Genomic DNA, 19,873 nt, shown 5'->3' on the forward strand with positions numbered 1-19,873 from the left:
CAATACATTTAAAAGAGTAATCTGAATGCTAAAGGGTCATCACCACCACCATCATCATCATCAACAGCAGTAGCAGCTACTTTGGTCCATTTACCACACACGTGCACTGGATAAATCACTATGGTCTGAGTTGGCTCCCACTCAAAGTTACAACTTTCTTAGATGAGTCGAGATGTCTGACTCATTACATTCTGTTTCGGCATGGCTTCTATGGCCGAATGTCTTTTCTAGCACCTACCAGAATGTATTGCATGTATTTTATCATGACACCCACCCAAGAGTGATTGTCATCATATCCCCAGCAAGACTAAAGGGTCTTCCTACTTGGAGTCTCTGCTGCATTCTTTTCACAATGCTACCACTTTTGAGGTTGCCTTGTGAATCCTACAAGATAAAAGGCACCTTATTACTTTACTCTATTCATGAATGAAAAGGCACTCTATTCATTCAAAACAATGAAACCAATAGGAGAGAGAACAACTGCAATAGATAAGTTATAGTGTAAGGTAGTGTATGAGGGGTGAGGCTAACAGAATGATTGGAGTGAAGCTATTAATTCAAATTCAGTTTTTGGATATTTGTTATCATTCATCATTGGTTTGACATCCATTTTTCCATACTTGCAGAGTTAATTGTGGCAGATTTTCTAGGGCTGGATGCCCTTCCTACCACCAACCCTCACTTGTTTCCAAGTAGAGTAATAGTTCCCCATAACCAGACATGTTTTCACAGAATATTGGAAATGGATGACACTGCTTGCATGACAGTGACACTCATTTACAACTATCGTGATATTAAGGCAAGGAGAAAAACATACACACATGCACATACATATGTGATGGGCTTGTTTCAGTTTTCACTGACCAGATCCACTCACAAGGCTTTGATTGACCCACGCCTGTAATAAAAGACATCTGCCCAGGGTGCCATGCAGTGGGACTGAACCCTAAACCATGTTGTTGGAAAGCAAACTTCTTAACCTCGCAGTCACACCTGCCTATATTATAAATTAAAGATTATCATTGTTGAATGAACCACCTGACATTTTTTATACAGTTGCTAATTTTTATCCTGACAATTTCTACAAATAAATTCTCAAAATATTTAATTTCTGTTGCAGCATATTTCGTCATTTTTGTTCTTACTATGGAGGTGGTCGTCATTTGTCTTACACCTGTATTTGTGGAAGGTAAATTTTTATTATTTTTCTAAATTTTGTGATACTAGTGTATTTTTATTTATCAAAGAAAAATTTTTACTTTACAATGCAATTTGAGAAAAAAAATTTTATTGTTGCTTACATGTTTCCAATGGACCCAATGTCAGTTCACTGCATTTCTGAAAATGAGAGAGAGGAGAGAAAGATAGTGACATAGCTAGTGTGTTCAGTTCTCAGGGCAGCTTGTGAGCTTGCCACCCCTCCCTGGACCCATAAGCCTATTACAGACTTACACAGTAGGCCCAAAAGTGCTGCCTCCACATAAAAACATAACCTGGGTTGAACTGCCTCTTTTGATCCCCCTCACTCCACCTCGGCTTTGCTTATGGACAAAGGTGTGTTACTAGTATTTCAGTTTCTTATTTTTACATCACTTGCAGATAAATATCAGCTAAAGGCACCCCTACATAAGCATGCACAATGATGGGCTTTCACACTGTGTCTGTGTACCAAATTATGCTAGCAATTCATTTGTAAACCTGAGACTACAGCAAAAGACATTTGCCCACCATGTCACAAAGTGATATTGATCCTGGAACCTCATGGGTGGGAAGTGAGTTTCTTAACTACTTAGTTATGACACTGAATCACTGATTTTTTTTCGATTTTTTTTTTTAGAAGTTTGTTGTTGATGTTGCCCTTCTTTTAGTCTGGGGCAAAATCCAAATAGGGGTATTTAAAGACTCAGGGGATGCATTCCAGTTTACTGAGTTGTCATGGAAACTGTTGTGTGCAGAATCATCTTTATTTAGATTTCTTACATTCTAACTGTTGGATGGGGTGGGGTAGGAGAAAGAGATGATGATACAGTAGGGGTGGGTGGAAGAGATATGATCAAGGGTCTATGGGGAACACAATATTGGGGGTTAGATATGATGTGGGTGGGGGATACGTTTGGTGGGAGGGAATAACAGCAATTAAGGTTCACAGTATTGAGGGTTAGATATGTTAGAATGGGAGCAGGAATTAACAATGGCAAAGCACGAATATCGAGGGCTAGATATGTCGGAATAGGAGCAACAATGGTGAAGATACAGGATATTGTGGGGATTGGTTCTACTGTCTAGGAGGTAGGGGTGAGAGAATGTCGGTTTGGAGTAAACAATATCAATGGTGAGTGTTGCAAAAATTATAAATTTATGGCTTGGTCAAAGAAGGAGAAGGGTTTACAAAACTTGCTTGAGGTGTCATGCAGTGGAACTGAACCTAAAACCATGTGGTTGGAAAGTGAGCTTCTTAACCACACTGTATACTCCTTTACTTGTTTCAGTCATTTGACTGCAGCCATGCTAGAGCACTGCCTTTAGTCGAACAAATCGACCCCAGGACTTATTCTTTGTAAACCTAGTACTTACTTTAGCTGTCTCTTTTGCTGAACCGCTAAGTTACAGGGATGTAAACACACCAACATCAGTTGTCAAGTAATGGGTGGGGTACAAACACACACACACATATATATATGTCCAGTGGGTTTCTTTCAGTTTCTGTCTACCAAAGCCACTCAAAAAGCTTTGGTCAGCTTGCAGCTGTAGTGAAAGACACTTGCCCAAGGTCCTACACAGTGGGACTGAGCCCAGAACCATGTGGTTGGGAAGCAAGCTTCTTACCACACAGCCACTTCTGCGTCTATGTATACTTTTTTTTTTTTAGAAAGAATTAGAAATATTATTCTCTCAAAATGCAGTAATATTTTGTTTTTCAATATATAATCATCATCATCATCATCATCATGGTTTAACGTCCGCTTTCCATGCTGGCATGGGTTGGATGATTTGACTGAGGATTGGCAAACCAGATGGCTGCACCAGGCTCCAATCTGATCTGGCAGAGTTTCTACAGCTGGATGCCCTTCCTAATGCCAACCACTCTGAGAGTTTAGTGGGTGCTTTTACATGCCACCGGCACGAGGGCCAGTTAGGCGGTACTGGCAATGGCCATGCTCAAATGGTGTTTTTTACGTGCCACCTGCACAGGAGCACTGGCAACAACCTCGCTTGAATGTTTTTTTTTCATGTGCCACCGGCACAAGTGCCAGTAAGGCGACGCTGGTAATGATCATGCTCGAATGGTGCTTTTTACGTGCCACCGGCACGGGAGCCAGTCAGCTGCCCTGGCAACGATCACGCTCGGATAGTGCTCTTAGCACTCCACTAACACGGATACCAGTCATGTGGTGCTCAAATCCAAAATCAGACATAGGTACATTAATTGTATAATTTCCATAAGAATTTCTTTTAACTTATTACAAAATTAATATTAAGATTTGGAATGTCATAATTAATTAAACTGTCTCAAGTATTTGGCAGCGAGGACACCATGCCCTTTCATTCAATGCAACCCCATATATACCGAAGGGGGTGTGCCTGAAGGGCATATGCCTCTCCTCAAGAAAAGAAGTGCGCCCTTCTAAATAATGTTATTATGCCCTTTTCTCCTGGAATTGTATTCCCTTCCGACCTTGTGCCCTCCCTTCAGAAAATTGTTGGGACCACGCCTAACAGTCATACACATAATTGGCATTCCATCAGTCCTGATGCAGAGCATTCCAGTTTCTCTGATCAATGGAATAGCCTGCTTATGAAATTAATGTGAAAGTGGTTGAGCACTCTACAGATATGTGTACTCCTAACATAGTTGTCAGGGAGATTCAGTGTGACACAGAATAAAACAAGACTGGCCCTTTGAAATAAAGTACAACTCATTTTTGCCAGCTGAGTGGACTGGAGCAATGTGAAATAAAGTGTTCTGCGCGAGGACACCATGCCCTGCCAGGAATTGAACTCACAACCATATAATTGTGAGCGGTATACCCTAACCACTAAGCTATGTGTCTTCACACCATACACATAGCACAGATCAGAAGAATGTTAGAGCAATATCAGCCCTTACAACATTTATGTACCATGTTAGATGTAGATAAAGCCTTTAGTTCAGTTAAATTACTGCCATCAACACCACTGGTTTAGAATATTGAAATATCTCACACAGTGAAATAATGTAGGTTTCTAGAGGAGTGTATAGTGTATTTAATTGACTTTGTACTGATGCATACAATAGTATTTCAACTGAATAATAATAATAATATTAAATTCTGTTATTCATATTATGAGAAACAATTTTCCTCTTTCAGTGGAGAAAATGCAGCTATTTTGCACTATGGACATGCTGGAGCTCCAAATTCCAGAAGACTTAATGACGGGGATGCTTGGTAAGCAGAATTTGTATTACTGGAAAATTTATATTACCAGAAAATATGGTAATGTAAAGATCATCATCATCATGTTTTCATCAGTTTTGTGTTAGTTTCTACTGCATCACCAGGTTTGCCTTTGGTATTCCAGAGGTGGTATGTCCACAGTTGTTTTTCTTGTGTTTTTATGCTTTAACTGTTTTCCTTTGTAGTGGGATTATTTTTCTTTCTTCATTTCTTATGTTTGTTTATTGTTTCTACTGTCTGTTGTATCAAATATGTGTAATACCAGTTGTGTTGTTTTGTTAAGCAGTAATTGCATAGACTATGTGCTGCGTGGGTGGGTTGAATTTATCATCATCATCATCATTGATGATGATGATGATGTATGTCTATACATACATGCACACATATGTACACACATTCACATATCATTTGTGAAAAGAATATTTGTTCTATGTAATACTATAAAAAAAGAAAATATTATTTATTCTGAGTGTGTAAAAGATTTTATGTCTGCCTGTCAATGACAAAATAAAACATAAATTTTCATGCTACATATCACACCCAGCCTTAAAAATAGTTTCTTAAAAATAGTTTATTGTATAATACTTAAGCAGGTTATAGGAAAATAGTTAAATGGATAAATTTGATAGACCCTTTTTACATTAACCAAACAGTTGTTGTTGTACTCACTGCTGCTGTCATCTAGCTCAAGATCAACCTTCATACTGGTATTTCCCATCAACCACTCCTCCAACCATGTTTGTCTCTCGCTACATTCACCTCTATCTCTATCTTTAACCGTCTGTTACTCTCTCCTCACACTCTCATGAAAGTATCCACTTTCTTATCCCCTACTGTGTCCTCTCCTTTGTTCACTCTCTTGTTTCTTGAGAATTTGCTCTAGCACTCCATCACTACCGTTCTTCTTATTTCCTTCAGTCATGCATCTCCTCTACAGCAAGGCCCCTCGTGCTTGTCCCTCTATCATACTTTAGCCTAGTGGTTCTCAACTGGAGTCCATATGGCCCTTGAGGGCCCATATAAAATTTTTGTGGGTCCATGTAACAAAATAGTAAATTGGGGATCCACAATAGTATTTTAAGGGACCCTGAAAAATTATGCTTTAGATGTATGTATTGGTTATGTATTGCAACAAACAGCTAGGTTTCTTTCTCAAATGCTTTACATAGTTCAACCAACACAAGTTAATGTGTGATGAAATAATAGGAATTTTGGAAGAAGTATCTGTAAAACTAGGTTTTAAACATCGTATAACTATGGGATTCCAACAGAATGAAATAGTAATCAAAGGGAACCATAGATAAAAAATGGACAAGAACCCCTGCTTTAGCCTTTCAATACCTGGTATAAAATCACTCACTTTCACCTTCCCCTTTCAAGTACTTCCCTTTTAGTAGTGGAAGCTTTTTCTCTTTTTTTTCCATTTACCCTGTTCTTTTTCTATCTTGCAAGTTTACCTGGCATCCTCAGTAGTGCCAGTGCTATGAAAAGAGCACCCAGTGCATTGACATAGCAAAGCATGCCAAAACTGACATTGGAGCTTGATGTGGCCTTGCAGTTTGCCTGATCCTGTCAAACCTTACAACTCATGGCATATGCGAAAACAGATGTTAAATAATGATGATGACTCCACTACCATTTCAGTAGCCATGTACAGGGTTTCCTGGTTAGCTTGCCCAGACAGACAGGAAGACAGGCAGACAGACATGGTTAATCTGTGTAAATACCAGACTAATTTTCAAGTGTCTGTACTATTTTCAAGATAATGAGATGTGATTTGAATGAGATTTCACTACTATTTCTAGCAAGTTGAACTGTCATGTACAAGTTTCCGTTTTAGCTTGTCTACACAGACAGAGAGAGACATACTTTGTTAACAAGTTGAAATACCAGACTAGTTTTTCTTGCAATCAGTATGTTAAATTAAATAAGCTATTGATGCAAAGAGTGACGTGCCACCAAATGAATGCATTATACGGGGCTTTATGGTTCAGTGGTTGTTTTGAATTAAAAAGCAAAGCAGCTGCTCCCACTATTCATTGCAAACTAAGAAAACTAACAGGTATAGCGAGACGTTTGGCACTTCGAGAAAGTTTTCTATTATAGCCAACGGCTGATGGAGGCCTTGTGAGTGGGGTTTAGAAGGTGGAAGCTGTACAGAAGCCCATCGTATATGTGTGTAGGGAGAAGCCAATGAGGGAACCTTTCTACATGGCCACTGCTGCTAAACATAGCAGCCAAATAACCTAATAACTCAGACGTAAATATCTTGGGAAAGGAGAAACCATACTGGATTTAATGTAATCCAAGACATACTTTCAAAAAAAAAAAAAGATTGGACAGTCATGGCTGAAATGCCTTTGAATCATAGGTTTGTACAATCAGAACTGACCTTGGTCTAAACAAAAACAATAACATTTTTTAAAGTTATTAATTATCATTTATCTGTTTCAGTCATTAGACTGTGGCCATGCTGGAGCACTGCTTTGAATTGGCCCCAGTACTTTTTTCTAAAGCCTGGTACTTATTCTATTGGTCTCTTTTGCTGAACTGTTAAGTTACACAAACATAAACACATCAACACCAGTTACCAAGAGGTGGTGAAAGATAACCCCCCCCACACACACACACACATACAACGGGTTCTTTCAGTTTCCATGAATCAAGTCCACTCAGGGCTTTGGTTGGCCCAAGGCTTTAATTAACTGAAATTTTAAAGTAAATTTATATTTGACATTATACACAATTTTAGAATAAACACACCCACTGATATGATTCAATCTTGTTTATGTTGTTCAGGTAAATGGTGCTATTATGTGAAAAACTTTCAATGTGGGTGTTGACCATCGGCTGTGGTGCATATTGTCACTTGTCCTTTTCATAATTTCTATGAACTGGATTGATATGTGCAGTGATTGTGTAAGTGATATCACAGTCGGTGAGTGTTAGGTGTTATTTGCAGATGATATGGTGCCAGTTGGTTTGTCAGAAGGTAATCTCCAGCATGCATTGAATGGGTTCACTGCCAAGTGCTGCAAGGCAAGGATAAGAATTAGTGTTGCGAAGACTGAGACATTGGTCCTCTCATGCACTCTGCATGTTAGTGGAGCTTCCCTGAAGCTAGTGGGCTGGTGCAAAAGTTTAAGTATCTCAGGGCTGTATTCATGAGTATTGGGAAGCAGGAAGCTAAATTTGATGCTAAAATTATAGGTGCTGACACACAATCATATACCATCTTTAGCATTCAATCCTTAGAAGAAAAAGAGAGAGTGGTTTAAAAAAAGAACCCAAATTTGCTACCTTAAAAAGGGTTTTTTTGGTACCTATCCTTATTTATAGTCATGAATGTTGGGTAATGACCGAAAAAGTAGAATCACCAAATACAAATGGTTGAAATGGAATTCCTCCAAAGGGTCTTTAGAGTAAAATTATTTGACAAGGAACATAACTTGGAGATCAGGGAATCACTCCAAGTTGAGTTTCTGCCTCTTGCCATTTAGAATTCACAGTTCCAATATTATGAAAATGTGGTTAGAATGTCACAAGGAAAGATCACAAGACAGATTCTTCAAGCTGAACCAACCAGCAGACAAAGAGATAGACCAAGAACAATATGGCTAGATAATATCCATAGTTATAGTTTTTCTTGCTTGAGAATCCAGCCAGAAAGCCTAATTCTGCTGAGGTTGACTTTGCCCTTCGTCCTTTCAAAGCACTACTATGATGGCTTCAATTTCTTGGAACTGGCACCCCAATCTCTTCTTTTCATACCACCCTAATCATTAAACCTAATCATTCCTACCAAGGATGGCTCTAGAATTCTTTCTCTGCTCATATCTGCAGGTGTTGTTGGCTTACAAAGGTTTAACAGGAACATTAACGGCATCAATCTCACCTGTCAATGAGGGCCTGGAAAGCACATGGGTACCACTGCTACCCAGCACATTTTGAAAAATTCAAAATTCAAGCTGTTCCACTTTCAGCCCCTACTTTCAGTTTCAGTCTCTCTCTCTCTCTCTCCCTTTTCCCATGCCATTTTTTTCCTCCCGTCCTCTCTCCCTCCTCTGTCTGTCTGTCTCTGACCCTCTCTTCCTCTCTCTCTCCCTCCCTTCCCTATTCCCTCTCTCTTCCCTTGTTTGTTTGTCTCTCTCTCTTCCTCTTTCTCTCTCACTCCCCCATTCTCTCTCCCTCTTGTTTGTTTGTCTCTCTCTCTCTCTCTCTCTCTCCCCCTTACTCCATCCCATTTTTTCTCCTTTCTACTTTCCCTCCTCCATCTGTCTGTTTTTCTCTGACTCTCCTCCTCTCTCTCTTTCCCATTCCCCCCTCTCTCTTTCTGTCATAGTGTACAATAAAGAAAATTACATCAAAAATACAAATAAAAGAAAGTTTTCATGAGTCTGTCTACTGCAGATTTCATATATAAATGATGTGCTGTAAAAGAGCAACATAGCTTTAACCCTTTAACATTCAGCTTACTCAGTCAAATATAATGCTTATTTATTCATAATGTTTCAAATTAATCATGTGCAATCAAAATTTCAGTGATGTGATTGCTTTTTAGAATGACATAGTAGGGTAGGTGTGAGAGGCTGGATCTGTTCGGTTTGAACATAAGACAGGCAGAATATTTTGGTCAGATATGGCTGGTTTAAATGCTGAAGTGTTAAGTAAACTATGAGAATTCTTCTTTCTATTTAAATATCTATGTTTCAGTTTACTTGACATGGGAACAGAATATTGCTGTTATGCATCTGATATCACTTGCTCTTATCCAGTAAATGGCAAATTCACTGAAAAACAGAAGATTATCTACGAAGCAGTATTGAAGGCTTCTAAATCTGTTTTTGCAGCAATGAAACCAGGTAAGTTGTGCTGGCTTCATCAGTAAGGTCATGGTCGTTTATCTTTTATCTTGTTTCAGTCATTCGACTGTGGCCATGCTGGAGCACTACCTTCGATCGAATTGAACCCAGGACTTATTTTTAAGTTTGGTGTTTATTCTAGCAACCCCTTTTGCCAAACCACTGCCTTACAGGGATGTAAGCAAACCTACATCAGTTGTCAAGTAGCAGTGGGACATTAACAAACAAATGCAGGTTATCAAGTGGTATATGTATGCATACACACATACACACACAAACACACACACACACACACACACACACACACACACACACACAGGTACAGGAGCGGCTGTGTGGTAAGAAGCTTTCTTCCCAACCACACAGTTCTGGGTTCAGTCCCACTGCGTGGCACCTTGGACAAGTGTGTTCTGCTATAGCCACAGGCTGACCAAAGCCTTGTGAGTGGATTTGGTAGAAGGAAACTGAAGAAGCCCATCATATGTGTGTGTGTGTATATATATATATATATATATATATATATATATATATTAGGTTGGCAACTAAGTTCCCACCGTTTTTTTTTAATTTAAATTTTTTAAAAGGTTTAATAAAAAGTAACAATTAATCCATAATGTATTCACCCTTGTTGTTTACAACTTCTTCCCAACGTTCATCAAGATTTTCAATACCTTGTTGGTAGAAATCACCTGATTTCGACTCAAAAAATTGATCCAACCAAGCTCTCAATTCTGCATCAGTATTGACGGAAACTCCGTGCATAGCATTTGAAAGAGATCAAAAGAGGTGGAAATCCATTGGTGCCAAATCAGGAGAGTACAGTAGGTGTGGCAGCTCTTTCCAGCCATGTGTTTGAATGGCTTCCTTGGTCATATTGGCGATATGAGGGTGGGCATTGTCATGTAGCAGAAGAACTCCATGCTGACGATTAGGTCTTTTCTCTTGAATAGCTGTGTTGAGTTGTTCTATCTGTTGAACATAGAGTTCTGTGTTGACTGTTTGGTTCCATTCAAGCAATTCGTAATAGATAATCCCTTCTCAGTCCCACCATACGCACAACATCGTTTTACGCAGATGAAGATCTTGTTTCATGTGCAGTGTTGCTTGTTTACCGGGGCTAAGCCATTCCTTACGCTGCTTCATATTTGATGTACAGGTACCATTTTTCGTCACCAGTAACAATTCGGTAAAGAAATTGTTGCTTGTGTCCATGAGTTGAGCGGTGATGAGCAAGCAAATTAGCGGAGATTGTGGCTCGTTAATTTTTGTTGTTGTCACTTAAAGCATGCGGAACCCATGCCCCAGACATCTGAACCTTTCCCATCGAGTGAAGATGCTTCTCTATAGCAGTGTAGGAGCATTCCATTTTCTCTGCCAGTTCCCTTGTTGTTTGACGAGAATTTTCGTGCAAAAGTTGGTTTAATCGCTCTTCATCGAACTCAACTGGACCCCAATCCTAACCCTGACCCTAAAACCCTAACCCTAAACCCTTAAAGCTAAAACTAGTACAAACGCATGAACAGACTCCAAAGACTAGTGATACACTTGAAACTCAGCGTACCAGGGAGTTTGAATCAAACTATTTTGATCTCTCTCTCTCTCTCTCTCTCTCTCTCTCTCTCTCTCTCTCTATATATATATATATATATATATATTATATATATATATATATATACATATATACATATACATATATACATATACATATACAGGATACTGTGAATATATCGTTGCTTAAATTATACAAAAATGAAAATAACACTGACATCTTATTTTAACAGATACATTTACCAAAATTACATAAGAATATGTTGAATTACTGAAGAGTAAATTTATTCAATAAAATTGCCATTGGTTTCAACCATGACCTTCAGACGACTTCGGAATCTGCTGCAACTCTTCTGGATGGTCTTCTTGTTTAAGCTGGTGAACGCTGCCATAACTCTTGTCTTCAGTTCATCTTTGGTGTTACAAGGAGTTTTGTTGGTCTCTCACTCGACTGTGCCCCACACATAATAATCAAGGGGGTTGCAGTCTGGGGAGTTAAGTGGCCATATGTTAGGGTTGATGTCACAGAAATTGTCTGACAGCCATGACTAGATTCTCCTGCTTGTGTGGCATGGTGCAGAGTCCTGTTGCTAGACACAGGGTCTTCCAGCAACCACCCTCTTGGCCTAAGGCAGCACTACCTCCTCCAGGCACTTGATGTAGGCCTCTGTGTTGAGTCTGAGGCTGTGTGGGAAGATGACTGGAGATATGATGTTGACTGGATGTTTAATTTTTATCACTCTCAGTATATGCACTGTCCTCAGAGTGACACCCAAACACACTCAAATGTTCGTATTGGAGCTTCTGGCATGAATGCCAAGCAGTACAGCATGTCATTTCCAAATTTCTAGCTGAGTGAATTGTGTTATGGTGCTGTTTTTCTCAGAGATAGTGCCCAACTGACCCTACCATACTATGTAGTTCACAAAATTGAAAACAAACAATACGCATGCATGAAATTAAAAATAAAAATATAAAATGGCAACAATTTACCCATTGCACCATGTATGTATATATATATATATATATATCATCATTTAATATCCACCTTTTACACATTCTGTATACCAAATTCAATCATTTCTCTCCATTTGTATGAGTGATTAAATGCTTGACTTTACTTTCTTCAATAGGTGTCTCCTGGGTGGATATGCATAAGCTTGCTGAAAGAATTCAATTGGAGGAGCTAAAAAAAGCTGGTTTGCTTCAAGGAGATGTTGAAGAAATGATGAAAGTTCGTCTGGGTGCTATATTTATGCCTCATGGTCTTGGACATTTCATGGGAATTGATACTCATGATGTTGGTGGCTATAATGCAGTATGTTACTTTTGATATTATTATTGTTGTTATTAAGGTGGTGAGCTGGCAGAATCATTAGCACACTGAACAAAATGCTTAGCAGTATTTCACCCGTCAGTATGTTCTGAGTTCAAATTCCACCTAGGTTGACTTTACTTTTCATCATCATCATCATTATATTATTATTATTATTATTATTATTATTATTATTATTATTATTATTATTATTATCATCATCATCATTATTATCATCATTATCATCATCATCATCATCATTATTATTGCTGTTGTTGTTGTTGTTATTTTTATTAGGCAAGCAAGCTAGCAGGATTGTTAGAGTGTTGGGGGAAAAAGGTTTTACAGCACTTGGCTTTTGTGTTGGCTCTTTGTGTTTTGCATTTAAATCTTCATCCTGAAGGGGTAAGGGTTGATAAAATAAGCTACTGGTCATCATCATCATTGTCATTTAATGTCCGCTTTCCATGGTGGCATGGGTTGGACGGTTTGACTGAGGACTGGCAAGCCAGAAGCCTGTACCAGGCTACAATCCGATCTGGCAGGGTTTCTACAGCTGGATGCCTTTCCTAACACCTACCACTCCGAGAGTGTAGTGGGTGCTTTTTACTTGTCACCAGTCTGAGGGCCAGTCAGGTGGTACTGGCATTGACTATGCTTGAATGGTGCTCCTTACGTCAGGTGGTACTGGCATTGACTATGCTTGAATGGTGCTCCTTACGTCAGGTGGTACTGGCATTGGCCACAACAATGACTTGACTCAACAGGTCTTCGCAAGCACAGTTTATTGCACAATGATTGAAGGGTACTCTTAAATGGGCCGGTTATGCTGCACTAACATAGGCCACGATTACGGTCTCTCTTGGTCATGTACCAAAATTTGAAACAATTAAAGGCAGCAAAATGGCAGAATTGCATGATTTCTTCTTGGTTCATTATATTCTGAGATGAAATCCAACCAAGGTTAACTATGCTTTCATTCATAAAAGTACCAGTTGAGTACTGGGGTTGACCTAATTGACCAAACTTCTATCCTTAAAATTATTGGCCTTGTGCCAAAATTCGAAGCAGTTATTAGTTTGTTTTTCAGTTTTTGTGTATTTGACATGAAATGCCAATAAATTCATAGAATTATTGTTTTTCATCTTTTAATTTCAAAGGAATATTCTTTTATTCCTTTCTAGTTAATAAGTATGTTTGAGCAGCAAGTCAAAAATGGTAAATTTGTTATTAGAAATGGTAATATCCAATCTAAACATACAGCTGAATGTGTAGGGTGATGGATTATACCCTGATGCGTGAAAATTTGTCAGTTTGTGTTCTTTCATTAGTGCTATGAAGCCATAAGCTAGCAACCAGGAAATAATTTTCACTTGTATAATAGATGAGCATTTTGTCAGCTTGCAATGCTGGGCACAAAGCCATGCCTTTTAAAGCTTATCCAAACTTGGAGATGGACAAGATCTAAAAAGATGACTTTCTTTTTGGGATTTAATTAAAGGAAGAATGCAGAGCTTATAACTGTTGGAGGTCCTCCAGATTGATTGAACCAATTTATGTACTGCTTAAACTTGTGCAAAATGTTTGTAAAGAAAACATAGGCAGAGGTTCCAATTCTGAGGGGAAAAGGTTGGGCAAAACATTTAAGACAGTAAAAATGATGGAAGCAGGAAAGAGATTTGTGAACCTTGGGTTCAGAAGGATGGGAACTGTTATAGGCTTGGTAGTTTAGTGAAACTATAGTTTAGTGAAGCAGAGGAACAGTAAATCTGTGAAGCAAGTAGTTGCAACAAGTTTATGAGTGAACATTTTTTTTGTGTGTTAAGTTGATGAAATTTCTTTTGTATGTCATTCATCTAGGAAGTTTTATTGTTTGTTTTCAATAGGTAAACTGTGTTAGTCTAAAAAAAAATAAACAAGCTATTGCTTTGTAAAAGAAGGCCAAGGAGGTGTTGAAACCACATGTCACAAAGATAAAATCTTGTGTATTGCTATAAAAACACTCTTAATCAAACCTAAAACTGTGACTGAGGTAAACAGTAGTTTATAATAATATCCAAAAGAGGTTTTTCAACCCACCTCATGGTCTTGGCTGACAAGATGGAAAAGACATTGTGAACAAACTAACAATAATATATTTCAACTGACAATAATATATTTCATTTAATTTGAATGACCCAAAAGATTTTTTTGTTCTGTTTTGTTTTGTATGTTTGTTAATATGTTTCTTATTTGTTTGCTACTGTTTTTTTAACCAAGGGTGGAGAAAAATCAACTGAACCAGGGTTGCGTTCTCTTCGAACTAATCGTATTCTACAACCACGAATGGTTCTGACAATTGAACCAGGAATATATTTTAACAATGTTGTGAGTATAATTTTAGTGATGGCACCATTAATTTCATAACATCCACATATGAGATTCCTTTAAATTATAGTATCTTGTTCATTTATGCGGTTTTATTTCTTTACTTTTATTCTTTTATCTTTGACTCATTTCACTCGTTTGACTGCAGCCATGGTGGGGCACTGTCTTGGAGGGTCTTAGCCAACTGTATCAACCCTAGTACTTATGAGGGAGTGCTGAAAAGGTCTTTGGGTAAAAGGGAATACAGGAGGATCAGTTAATTATGATTTTATTCAACATATTCTCCTCTCAGATTCATGCACTTATTGCAGCAGCCCTTCAGTTTTTCTAAGCCCTGTAAAAGAACTCGGAAAGTTGGGCCTACAACCAGGCCTTTCATGATACCTTCAAAGCCACTCAAATACTGATGTTGAAACAATCAGCTTATATCCTCCCCTCAAAACTGCTGACCTTGTGCCAAATTTTGGAACCTATAAACTTATCTATACTACACTGGCACAGGTGTGGGTATGTGGTAAAGAATTTGATTCACAACCATGTGGTTTTGGTTTCAGTCCCATTGCATGGCACTTTTGGCAACTGTCTTTTGCTATAGCTGTGGGGTGAAAGAAGCTTACAAGTGGATTTGGTAAACGGAAACCGAAAAAGGCCCATTGTGTATAAGTGTGTTTGTACATACATGTATACATATGCATGTATGCATGTATGTATGTGTATGTGTGAATGTTTGTGTCTCCTTGTCTTGACATCATCTGATCATTGTAAGAGAATGTTACCATCATACAAGTAATGTCATTCATTTTCAATCTGCCATTAAAACATGTCTGGTCATGGGGAAATGTTACCTTGCTTGGAAACAGGTGAGTGTTGGTGACAGGAAAGGCATCAAGCCCTTCAAAATCCCTTTCAATAAACTCTAACCTGTGCAGTCATAGAAAGGTAGACATTAAAACAATTTAGGAGGAACATTTAAAATCACATTATTTACAATCGACGGATATCTGTCCTCATCTTATTTGTTGTTAACACATTTCAGCTGATGTACCCTCCAGCCTTCATCAGGTGTCTTGGGGAAATTTCAAACCTGGGTTCTCATTCGTAAGGTATTTTTCGATGGTGGTGGCGGTGGCGGCGGCCGTCGTCGTCTTCTTCTTCTTCTTCCTCATCCTCTTCTTCTTCTCGTCCTCGTCACTGCCTACAGTCGAACTCAGAATCCTTGGGTTAAACCCGTGCCCTTAGCCACTATGCCATATGCCCACAGGCATGTGGCGTAGTGGTTAAGAGCACAGGCTAGTAACCCCAAGATTCTGAGTTCGATCCCAGGCAGGGACCTGAATAATAATAATAATAATAATAATAATAATAACAACAGCAACAACAAAAAATACCTTAGGAATGAGAAGCCAGGTTTGAAATTTCACCAAGACACCTGATGAAGGCTGGAGGGTGTATCAGCCGAAATGTGTTAACAACAAACAAGATGAGGACAAATATCCGTCGATTGTAAATAATGTACATAATTCCTCATCTCTTAAATATAGAACTGTATTATTTAAAATCACTTGTTATTTCTTGTTTGTTTATTTTTTTTTTACTTGTTTCGGTCAATTGGACTGTGGCCATGTTAAGGCAACACCTGGAAGAATTTTTAGTCAAATGAATCAACCTTAGTGCTTATCTCTTTTAAAGCCTGGTACTTATTTGTTGGTCTTTTTTGCTGAACCACTAAGTTATGGGGATGTAAACATACCAACACCAGTTGTCAAGCAAGTGTTGGAGGGATAATCACAGCCACACATATGAAAGAAGCCCATCATATATATGTCTATCTGTCTATATATATATATATATATATATGGCAAATGAAAGACAGAAGATGGAATATACGAGAATTTATTATTTATCACGACAATTGTTTCAACACATCTAACATCGAATTCCTCTTGGGTGGGACACACAACAATTGGTTCAGGAGCATCGGGCGGTGCAGATGTATCTCGTCGAGTGATAAATAAATACTACTTGTCAAAATAACAGTTCCACAATGTAACTTCCCATTTTGTAGAAAGAAAAGCAGCCAGATGGAGGAAATATCTTCATTTATAAAGAAGATAAAATGAAATCACAGATGGCAAAAAGAGAAATGAACATGCAATCCAGCGTTTCAGTTTCCATCTCCTAAATCCATTCACAAAGTTTTGATCAGTTCCAGACTCCAAGACTATAGTAGAAGACACTTGCCCAAGGTGCCATGCTGTGGGACTGAACCTGGAATCATGGTTTGGTCTGAAGGAAGATGTTGTGCTTATGGTTTTTACAGGACCTTCCAAGATTGGTGAAATTAATACGTTCTTTTTATGGTTTTCACTTTGTTTTTAATTAGTCTGTATTTTGCTAACTTGCATTGTGTATTCATTTGTTGTGTTTCTCATTTTTTCTACTTTTTAGCTCCTCGATGCTGCTCTTGCTGATCCAAACCAAGCTAAGTTTCTAGTTCCATCTGTCATAGATGAATATCGTAACAGTGGTGGAGTATGTTATCTAAATATATTTTTAAAAAATTTCATCTCTAATAATTTTGACATTTTTTTGCTAAGCTAGCAGAAGTTAGATAAATTTGAAAATTGAGAAAAATTTGGAAAATATGTTTTGTCTGTTTAAGAAGTGATACGGTTAAGTAGAAAAAATGTTGGGCATAGTCATGAGTTCTGAATATCCACTGTTGGTGTTTTGGATGAAGCCAAGCCACTTTCTTTGATGCACCTAATTTTATATATAGTTTTTTGAATAGTTACAACAGATCAGCATTCTGTTTGTGTGTGTGTGAGAGAGAGACTTGTTTATTTCTTCTCTGTTCAATGAAAATGAGATCAAAATTAATCCATGGCCGTTTGAACTGCTGGTACTTAAGAAAAGGTTATTTTGTGAAATGTTGGAATCTGCTTTTAAAACAACTAACCATTCCAGAGAAGAATGTTATCCATTACTTTATGTACAATCATTCAGAAAAGCAACTTTGGTTCTTGGCATCACACAAGGCAAAATATTTATCCACCTGTAAATGATGAACATGCAGGATGTCAATTAAAAGAAACTTAACACTTCACAAGTGCCTTAAGTTGTGGAATTGTTAAGGTACCACTAAAGACTTTATCTTTATTTAGTCTTTCTAGAATAAGTCAACTTGGCAGAGCTATAGTTATGGTAGAATTTCAAAAGCTTAATGCTGCAACCTAGAGGAAAACTCTTTGATTACATAACACTTCTGCTATTCACAGCAGTGAACTATTCCTGTTTTGTTGTAACTATTTATGAATATATGCATTGACCCATTTGAAAGGCATCTTGGCCAGTAACTTAATGCTGTTCTCATCAACCATCTCATAAGTCTACAAAGGAGCTTCTTGAGGTTACTTGAATTGCTAGAAATAACTGAAATTTCTCTCAAAAAGAAAAGAGAGACACCTTAAACAATCTTGTCCTAGATACATTATGTCTACATAAAAGACAGGATGATCACAGCAGGATCACCTTTGATAATAAATCTGCTGGTTTGTAGATAATCTGGAGCTAGACATGAAGCATGAGGATACCTTAACAACTTAGGGGCTTGGTGCATCTCTCTCTCTCTCAGTATGAAATACCAAATATATGTCAGACATTAAACGATGATGATAAATTACACTTCCTTGTTCTTCTTACCCCAACAGGTGAGAATTGAAGATGATGTGATTGTGACTGATGATGGTGTTGAAATGATGACCAATGTTCCAAGAACTGTGGAGGAAATTGAAAATTTCTTCAGAAGTAGACCAGAACCAACACTTCCTCTGCCTTCAGAAATCCCATGTATTGTTGGGAAGCAATAAGAAGTGTGGCACAGAAATAGAAAATGCATCATTCTTTTGATTTTCATTGTTCAATGAAAAAATTTCTTTATATCTTGATTATAGTTTACATTGTATATTTTTGATATACACACACACACATACATATATACACACACACACATATACATATATATATATATATATACACACATATGCATGTATATATGTGTTATATGTATAGATTATATGTTTGTGTGTGTGTATATATGTGTGTGTGTGCAAGACAATCTTTTTTTATTACCTTTATTTTAAAAAATTTCCCATGAGTTTTATTTTGTTAATCTGCATTGGCCCACATCCTACATGCATGCACATCTACCAGCACTTTAAGTGATGGGCCTCACAGGTGCACTGTGTAAAACCTACCCCTATTTTTCTGAACCCAGCCTTGAATTTAGTACTACAGCTGCAAGTGCTTCTTTTCACAACTTGTCAGTCAACTCACTACCATGCCCACTTGGTAGGCCCACCTTTTGTCTCCTCCTGTGTTTTCCCTTTCTTAAGCTTGATACTTAAACACTTTTCTCTTAAAACACAGCACCAACCGTATCAACCCCATCCAAGCTATTTTCATCCCATCACTCTCTGACTAAAGCTGCTGCCTATGGTGAACCTCAGGAATCATGCAAACCAAATACTAATACAAAAGGCCTTTTTGAGGTTCTTTATTGAATATTTATAATTTATTGAAAATAAAAAAAAAGAAAGAAAAGAAAAATAATGACTAGAGTCGATGAGAGGTAATTTAGTTGTTAAATAATGAAACCAGTTGATAGTCGTAATGCTGTACATTAATATAAGAGGAAGTTAGTGATTAATAGACATCTGTGTTGACAATTAATGAATTTAAATAGTTAAAAAGAAATGTTAGAAGTTGGTTTGCCATGAGGAATTGGAAATATTTGATGATTGACACTATTCACATACACAGCTAAATATTGTGAAAAAGTTCTGTAACAACATGAATTTTCATCTTTACTTGAAAGAAAAAGGGAAAATATTAAACAATTCTTTAATTGTAATATTTGGTATTTTAAACACTATTTTTTGTCTTTTTGTCATTCCTATTAAATGAAAAATGGTTTTTGATTTATTCCATACACAAACTCGTCTATGATTCTTTACAGAAAAATTAAACCATATTGTTTGATAATGTTGCAGAAGAATAAATAAAATTGCCATTTATTGATTAAAATTCCTTTATCATATCTTCAAATATATTTTTGAATTAATGTATGCTAATTGTGATAAAATAAAGTGCAAATATGGTTTCAATATTTTGTTAATGTTCTTAATGTGTGTGTGTGTGTGCATGCATGTGACCAGTGATGTATCACACATCCACTAGTCTGGTCGATATAGTGATATATGTATATAAACACAGTGTATAGTGGAATCAAGTGTATTTTGTGTCATTCTTATAATGTTTTATATTCTAAGATCAAATCATATCTC

At 37.5% G+C, this 19,873-nt stretch overlaps 1 protein-coding gene across 3 annotated transcripts in view; it reads left to right on the forward strand.

The window, feature by feature from the left end:
- The window catches only part of LOC115220699 (xaa-Pro dipeptidase), a 46,943-nt gene extending 27,532 nt beyond the window's left edge, over positions 1 to 19,411 (forward strand). For all 3 annotated transcript variants that reach the window (XM_029790835.2, XM_029790834.2, XM_029790833.2), the window contains exons 10-16: positions 1,121 to 1,189; positions 4,350 to 4,427; positions 9,150 to 9,298; positions 11,980 to 12,164; positions 14,421 to 14,528; positions 16,977 to 17,060; positions 18,239 to 19,411. In XM_029790835.2, coding sequence (XP_029646695.1) covers positions 1,121 to 1,189; positions 4,350 to 4,427; positions 9,150 to 9,298; positions 11,980 to 12,164; positions 14,421 to 14,528; positions 16,977 to 17,060; positions 18,239 to 18,397 — 832 coding nt within the window. In that variant the 3' untranslated portion in view covers positions 18,398 to 19,411. The remainder of the gene's footprint in view (positions 1 to 1,120; positions 1,190 to 4,349; positions 4,428 to 9,149; positions 9,299 to 11,979; positions 12,165 to 14,420; positions 14,529 to 16,976; positions 17,061 to 18,238) is intronic.
- The last annotated feature ends 462 nt before the right edge of the window (positions 19,412 to 19,873 follow it).

This window comes from Octopus sinensis, linkage group LG17, assembly GCF_006345805.1.
Source record: "Octopus sinensis linkage group LG17, ASM634580v1, whole genome shotgun sequence".
NCBI lineage: Eukaryota > Metazoa > Mollusca > Cephalopoda > Octopoda > Octopodidae > Octopus > Octopus sinensis.